We start from the raw sequence: 8,540 nt of genomic DNA, 5'->3' as shown, positions 1-8,540 counted from the left end.
TAAGTGAAATGCTCTTATAAATAAATCCCTTTGTGGTAATATTTCATTTATTTATTTGTGCTTTGATAACTTGGACTGTCTGATTGAGTCAATGGGAACAAAAGTTCCTCAACAGATTCAAAAACATTTAAACAGTAGTTGAGTAATTATATACAAGAGGAGAAAGCCTTGCAACAGATTAAATATTTTACAATGAGTTAGGATGAAAGGCGCAAAAAAAAAAAAGCGCACATAAAAACATTTGCAGTAGCTGATAAGTAATTATATACAAAAGGGGAAAATCCCCACAACAGATAAAACACAACAGATTGAAATACATTTACAGAATATTCCGAGGATACATTGTGATAAGTAGCAAGTGCAGAAGTGGATAGCATGCGTTGAGTAAACTAATATATAGTTAATGAAAATGCTGGGTATATTTCTAATAATGTATGGAAGTGAAAAATAACAGAGTATTCTGCTGCCAAAAAGGCAGAGGAATAGAATGAGATGAGGAGAAGCAATGAGCAGGAGGGAAAACTAAGGACAAGAAGAGAGAGAGTTGCTTGTTATTAGAAATATGAGAACGTTTTAGGACAAGAGAGAGGAAAATAAATAGCAGTAAGTGCTGGCTGAAGAGGTAGGGCATCCGACAGTATTGTATGGTATCATTAAAGTGAAAGCTTCTTCAGATGTTAGCCCATTACTACCTGCTACGGTATGGAGGTGTTAGTGATTCAGAGTGAGAAAGGCATAGTTATAGTGAGTAGGTGGTCATGCATCACTTTTGAAGGTAGTGCAGGGACAGGTCTAGGTGTTAGGCAGATGTTTTTTAAACTGGTCTTGGAATGGGAATGGTAACTAGCATGTTTAATGGATGAGGGGATAGATTCCAGGAGTGCACTACTTAGCTGGAATAGAGTTATGGATAGTAAACTGGCTAAAAGACAGAATCTACATAGTTCAAGAGGCAGATGCCTAATCAGAAGGTATGAGGGTAACCAATGGTGCCCCCCATGGCTCAATATTGAGATCTTCGTTTTTCAGCATATATTTTTCTGATCTTCAGCCCAATAACAATACCTCCAGCTAACTAAGTCAGCAGATGACTGTTTACTGGGAGTTATTGTCAAGCCTCCCACTGATATCCTAACCCCTCATCATGAACTCACACTTGTAAATACATTAGTACTGAAAATGGACTCAAATTAAGCACGGTGCAATATTGTCACATTCCATAGATGACACCCGCCCTTGAGCATACAGTATAGAAAGTGTTCTATTACAAAATGAAAATGTATTTACGGACTTGAAAGTGGGTTGAAAATTCTTTTTCTTTTGATCATCATGTGACAACAGCTGTCTAAAAATCACTTGCAGCTAATTGCCAAGGGAATTTCATCCAGACCCCTTATATTCAGCATTCATCAGGCCAATTATTGACTATTGGTTACACCCTGAACTGCATACAGAATGCAACAATGACAGATTGCAGGATACGAAAAAGAAGGCCGAGGAGAGCTGACTCCTTTCACATTCTGACTAGGTAAAATCGATGCTACTCTCTGCATCTTAGCATGAGCTATACACCTGTTCACTGAAAGATGGTGTTTGAATAAACCAATCGCCACAGCTCAGTGCTCATAATTTAATATGTTTCTGAATTGTGACACCATGTTTGATTTACTCATTTGCACAGATGAGAGTTATCATTAGCCTAAAGGCACTAATCCTCATGTTATTAAACAATCATCGGCATGTTAGGCCTACTTCTATATTTTCCTGCTAGTTCTGCCAAGCCACATGTGTCTCTAAACTTTTGAGTCATCCTTTCCTTGCATGTAGTATCTTACAGTACTATTTTACATATTGCAGTACATTATTTGTTTCTGAATACCTAATAGAATTCTTTGGATTGCCCACACCATGCATATCTCTACTACCAGTGCTATTTTGGGTTGTGCGTTGCACAAACTGCTATTAATTCCAGCTACGTATTTTGTTAAAATGTGCTATGTTTACTTATCTAAGTTCTATTTGTCACTGAATGCTGATGAAATGATATAATTTGTGTTCTGCCTTTTCTATTTTTATTTACAGTTTTATGAAACCTGTAAATTACACATGTATCTCTATCATCTGTATGTATTGTCTTAAATCATGCTTGAAAATAACCATTCAAACAGGTCAGCACATGTACCTGGTAAAAAACAGCAAATAAATCACATTGTTAATTCATTCGGAATATTAGCGTAGAAATGTTTACAGTGCAATAACCGAGTGATTATCTACCTTTGTAAGCTTATTATAAGTGGTCAGTATCTGCAAACAACTAACCCTTCTACATTGTACCCAAGAAACCTCACTTGATTTTAAATACAGGGAATCTAGGAGACGGTATGACTACTAGATTAAGGAAACCCAGTTTATTCTGAATATTACAAATGACTTTTTCTCTGAGATGGCAGTGGACAGGTGGAAGGAGCTCTCGTAATGGGCAGTAAGGTCTATGGCAGTTATGAGATTTAAAAATGTGATCTATTTGATATGAGGAGATTCAACTTATATATTCTAGCTGGAACACCCAGACAGATTTACATAGAGCTACATTTTCCTTCTTCAATTACTTTTATGATACGATATGATATGATATGATTAGGTTCTATAAGAACTTTGAGTCTGGAGTTGATATTTTGCTTTAAAGGATTATTTCTTCATTTATGAGAAAAAACAGAGTATAAAGGATTAGATGAGATAAAATCACTTTAGCTAGCAGAGCTAGGAGATTGTCTTTCTGATACCCTCCCTGTGGTAGGAATAAAGATGCCTTGTTTAAGTATGATGAAGTTTATTCAGTTAAGTAGATGGATGAGTGTTCTTGTATCTTCCTACTTAACCGAATAAACATCTTAAACTTCAATAAGGAGTCTTTATTTCTCCTACAGGGAGTACTTCAGAAAGAGAGTCTCCTAGATCTGTTAGCTAAAGGGATTTCATCTGGCTTAATCCTTTATATTGTGTTTCTCATTAGTCCTGTCACCCTCTGGGTCACAGTTGGGATACCAGACCTGACTTGAGCTTTTTGGATCACCTTTGGTTCATTTATGAGAAAAGAAGATACGTAATTATTTTATGACACTATTCACAAAAGGTGGGCCCATTGCTATGTTACAGAGGTAATATTTGGGACAGTTATATCAACTTTTATGTTTTTGTTTGTCATTCATTGGACTGAACTCAACCGCAATTTTTTTCATCCCTTTTTGTGCGACATTGTTTGGATTCAAATACATTTCTGTAGCATACAAATAGTAGAGTTATGCAAAATACTTTCCTCACAAAAGAATAACACATTTCTAAAGTGTGCTGATACCTGGCATAAGAGTTACAAAACAGTTTGTGCTATTTAACCAGCAGTGTTCCATTTGCACGTGACCAATCTGGACCAGGAAAGAGCCTCAATACCTGGTGTACAACATCAAACAATACTCATGTGCACAAAGCAGGTTGTCCTTTGTAGATGTGCAGCTTTATTTACAGAGTTAAACATGTACAACCAGGTTGCATACATCCAGGGATAGGTATAGCATCTTCATGGGTAGTAAGACATCAACAGTTCACAAAGCTTGTGTCACACACCGACTATGTCCCCAGTGTAGTGTTCAAATAAATTCTCCCTTTCCAGTGGTCAGGATCATGTATCTCCAACTGCCTCCATGGTCAAATACCCTGATACATTAAAAATTAGCCTTGGTGGTCCATTACCTCTCCCCTCCCCTCAGCTGAGACTTCTTCCATCACCTATGCCTTGCTGATTCAGTGGATTACCTGGTCCACCTGATACTCAGCCCCCCCTCCCCTTTTTTTTTAGATCCTGGCTACAAACTGAGCCAACACCAGGCATGGTTTTTTGCACTCCACCATGATGTAACAATGAAAATACAAATGAGGGTATGAAAGATGGCATTCATGGAGTCTTTTCTGTGACTCAGTCAGTACCCTACCCTAGTAGTGTACAAGGTCAGTCTGCAGTCAGATCTGGAAGGAAAGCAATACATGAATCATGTTGTAGGTGAGGTGAAGGTCATTCCAGTGACCCGTCAATGGCAAATGTTCTTCAGGAAGCTGGACGGAGCTAGAATATTAGGAATGGATATGTTAATATATTGGATGGTATATATATTTTTTTCTACATCTGAGAGACTTAGGGGTGCTTACCAGACCACCTGTGAAAACTGCTATAAATACATCAGAATAATCAGGTAAATACCAGGTCAGTATAATGATCATCTTAGCAGGGAAATGTTTACAGTGGAATAATTGCGTGATCATTCATGTTTGTTTGGTATTGTTCAAATAAAGGTTTCCAATGGTCACAGTGTAGCATGCATCTATTTTTCACATATTTGTCTATGGACACGTGTTGAGTATAGTTTAACTCCTACTGCAGACGTCCATTCTAGGAGGTGGTTCAGTAGTATAATGAACTACAGGGTGGGATAGAGTGCACAGGCAGTGCAGGGGCACAGTTTGCATCTTTGTTATTGTTTCCAGACATGCATAATTCAGTGCACTTTTCTCTATAAACAGACACAGAACCTAGTACCTCAGTGCAGTTCTAATGCAATAATCCTTGATTATGTAATAATGTCCTTCCCTGCTGTCATTCAGAAATGACATTTGAATGATAATAAACCATTACCATCAGGGTTGTTCATTTTGTTCAACAATGTTTCTTTGTGTAACAGATCTAGTTGAGCTAATGATGATCCAGAATGCACAGATGCACCAGGTGATCATGAACAACATGACAATGTCCGCCTTGTCGCAGTTTGGACATTCGGCAGAACCCCAGACAAAAGAGGTAAAACAGTAATCAAGCATTAAATGTATTTTAAGATCATCTTATTTTTTCTAAAATAGTAAAACTCCAGAAATTTTTTTGTATGTTTTATAAGCCAACATGTTTTTGTAGTTAACATTAATGTAATTGTTTCAGCAAGAATCATTGATGTATGGATGCAATGGATGCAAAAGCCTCTTTATTTAGCCCAGTGGATCCTCTCACCACTGTCTACTCATGGTTCTTAGGGTTACCACCATGACATTTACTGATCCAACAGGTTCTTACTTCCACATGATGTCTGAAAAAGGTCCTTTCAGAATCCACATCCCCAATAACCCTAAGTATATGGGAGATTCTCTTTTGGAAGTGAGATTAGAACTCTTCTTGCAGAGAAGCATTGGCTAATTATGTCTAGAATACCCTCATTACCCATTTGGGCATCTGCTTTTTTGAATTTCTCCATGTCTTTTGGGCTTCTAATACCATGAGAGGTATGGACCCCATTCCTAAGTCAAAGTATGTTTAAAGTTCATGAAATTGGCATTGTTTCAATCTTTGATGTTAGCCAGAAGTGCTCTTTGCAGCACCTGCAGTGTGCCCAGTAATGACTCCTTCTGTAATTCATAAGGAGTTACATGTATCAGTAACATATCTAAATATGATTGTGAATTCTGTAATTCGTAAGGAGTTACATGTATCAGTAACATATCTAAATATTGTGAATTCTGTAATTCGTAAGGAGTTACATGTATCAGTAACATATCTAAATATGATTGTGAATTCTGTAATTCGTAAGGAGTTACATGTATCAGTAATATATCTAAATATTGTGAATTCTTTTTTCTAAGACCCATTGCTCCTACTACTACTGAAAGTGTCTGAATATCTTTCTTCCACATTGCCCTTGTTTCTGCCTGCAAATCCTGGTATTTTATGACTTTGTGTCTGTCTGTACACAACAGACTGTAGTCACTGGGTGTGGCGATTTCAATGATCAATGCTACTCTTGTCTTCTTTTCTTGGATCACTGTATCTGGTTTTCTAGCATCTATCTTTTGAACTGTTGGTAATGGGTGATCCCATGTGATATAAACTTCATCATTTTCTATGATGCTTTGTGGCTCATGTTTCCAGTGTTTTTCAGCCACTTCACTACCATAATGTTTTCACAATCCTCGGTGCAATAGTCTTGCCACATTATTATGCCTTTCAGTATACGGTCTTTCTGACATTAATATTTTTCAGCCAGCAAAGAGGGATACAACTGTTTCCAATTCAGTTTTACAAAACCTACATTTGTCTGTTTCTCCCACATGTTCAATGGACTTTATAAACCAACCTATATACAGCTCACTTTCTTTGGCCACCAATATAAACCTTTCATCTCTTGGTTTGAATTTGCCTCTCCTTAACTATTCCTGTGTTCATTCCTGATCAACATGAGGTTCTTCCAGAAGTTTTCTATACTTGCAACTATATTTATGCTTTTTCCACATTTCTTGCCTTCTCATCTGGTCCTTCACCTTATAGTCTTTCTTTTGGTTTTTGGCACATTCAGTTGCAGTCTGATTTTTATCTTCTTTTGGTTTGATTTCCATTCCTGCTTGACACCGATATGCTTCTGCTAAATTAAGCAGAGAAGTCATCTTAGATTTATTCTCATCATGTTTCAAAACCTTCACTACATTTGGGTCTTGTGAGGTCAGCAGATATGTATGGAGTCCCACAATTGCAGATCTATACATGTAATCAATTTCAAGGAGGCCCATCCATCCTTTGGAACGGGAATATATATCTGCATTGATTTTTTTATAAATCATTTGGTGAGCATGAAGCATCCTTCTTGTTTTTCTATCTAATCTATCCAACACATTTTGGGGCCAGTAAATCACTCCAAAACTGTAAGTTAGGACAGGAAGAGCAAACTGGTTTATTGCTTGAATTTTATTCCTAAATGTCAGTGCTGTTTTCAGTATTAATTTAAGTCTTATAAAGTATTCTGTACTAAGTTTTATTCACATTTGTTTGTGTTTTATTGTTGATCCTGCATCAATTCCAATTCCTGCGGGCATTTTATAGAAAGTTCTATAGTATATTCATGTGACACAGTTTCATCAGTTTCATCCTGTGCCGTCTGTTGCTCTATCATATGGGAACTCACTGGCCTACATACCTGTCAACCATACCAAATTCCTCGTATTTACCAGTTTTGAGGGCAAAATATTGGGGTGCCTCGAATTTCCCAGTGGTCCCCTTAATTTCTGAATTTCCTGTTTTTTTTTTTTTTTTTTTGTATTAGCAGTTTACTACTTTAAATTTATGGCTGATGTCACCATGCATCACCAGCCTACAGAGGCGTGCATGATGACATCAGCTACTGCCTGTTGGACTGGAGGAAATAGGAAATGTAGACAGCAATGGCGGCAGAGATGTACATAAATTTTAGTCTATCCAGCCTCTCCTCCATTAAGAAAGAAAACTTAACAGTGTAATTTATTTAAGTCCATTTCCGTTGGTAATGTATCTGCTCATTAAGTAGGGGGGGTGTGGGAGTGTGTGCCATTTATTTTAAATGCTGCTGAGCTGGAAAGTTTACTGTTGGGCCATTTCTGCATTAACTGTGCACTGGATTGCATTTGTAAGTCTGTAGCAGCCATATTTCTTTATTTTAAATGCTGCTGAGCTGGGCCATTTCTGTGCAAGTTCTGCCATTTCTGCTTATGTTCTCGAGCTGGAAAGCTTTCATTTTAATACATTTTAGTTTAACTATGCATTGGGTGCCATTTCTGCTTAAGTTCCCAAGCTGGAAAGCTTTCAGTTTAATGCATTTTAGTTAACTGTCCATTGTGTGCCTCTGCTTAAGAGCTGGAAAGCTTTATTTTAAATGCTGCACTGGATTGCATTTGTAAGTCTGTAGCAGCCATATTTCTTAATGCTGCTGAGCTGGGCCATTTCTGTGCTGGAAAGTTATTATTAGTGTGCCTCTCCTTTGCTTAAGAGCTGGAAAGCTTTCAGTTTAACTGTGCAAGTTCAAAGTTCAAGTTTTATCTGCCGTTTCTGCATTTTAACTTTTTCTGCTTAAGTTCCCAAGGAGTGTGTGTGTGTGTGTGTGTGTGTGTGTGTGTGTGTGTGTGTGTGTGTGTGTGTGTGTGCGTGTGTATAAAATGCCCCAGATAATTAGAAGTATTCAGACTCAAATCCTATACCTTAGCTATAGGTAGCAAGAGTCTAAATGCCTACCCACACCAGCTCTTTGGTCGGTTTCTGTTAAAATTTGTGGTTTTCTAGCAATTAGTGAGAATGAGAACTGACTTCACTAATGATAGGAAGACTGAAACTTAAATGGCTATCATTCAGAAAACGTATGGTAACACAGAAAAGTTGCTACCTGCTAGAATAAAATGTTTTAAGATTGTACAAGCAATGTGTAAACTGTGTCCCTGGTTTTGGGCCTTTGTCTGCCCGCCCCCCCCATAAATACTTTTCCAGATTGCTTAATCTTAAGTTATGCTGCATAGTTCCTCAGGAAGAGAGAAGTTTGGTGCTGCTTAAACAAGCCCTGTTTGTGTTAGTAGCACAACAGGTGGAATGCTTGCTTTTGATACAGAAGGCTGTGGATTCTAGTCCCACAGTACACAGATTGATTGTTGATGTTGTGTTGTACTTTTAAAGGGGGTGGATGCTGCAGTCCTGAGAATGTCCTGTCTGGCAG

At 37.7% G+C, this 8,540-nt stretch overlaps 1 protein-coding gene across 1 annotated transcript in view; it reads left to right on the top strand.

The window, feature by feature from the left end:
• LOC122788281 (proline-rich protein 29-like) overlaps positions 1 to 8,540 on the top strand; it is a 238,089-nt gene that overhangs the window by 57,819 nt on the left and 171,730 nt on the right. The window contains exon 3 of the mRNA XM_044055346.1: positions 4,731 to 4,846. Within this exon, the coding sequence (XP_043911281.1) occupies positions 4,731 to 4,846 (116 nt within the window). The remainder of the gene's footprint in view (positions 1 to 4,730; positions 4,847 to 8,540) is intronic.

The sequence above is a fragment of the Protopterus annectens genome, chromosome 13.part0 (genome assembly GCF_019279795.1).
Source record: "Protopterus annectens isolate FY-2018-M chromosome 13.part0, PAN1.0, whole genome shotgun sequence".
In the NCBI taxonomy this organism is placed as follows: domain Eukaryota; kingdom Metazoa; phylum Chordata; order Ceratodontiformes; family Protopteridae; genus Protopterus; species Protopterus annectens.
This window is presented reverse-complemented; position numbering and strand designations above follow the sequence as displayed.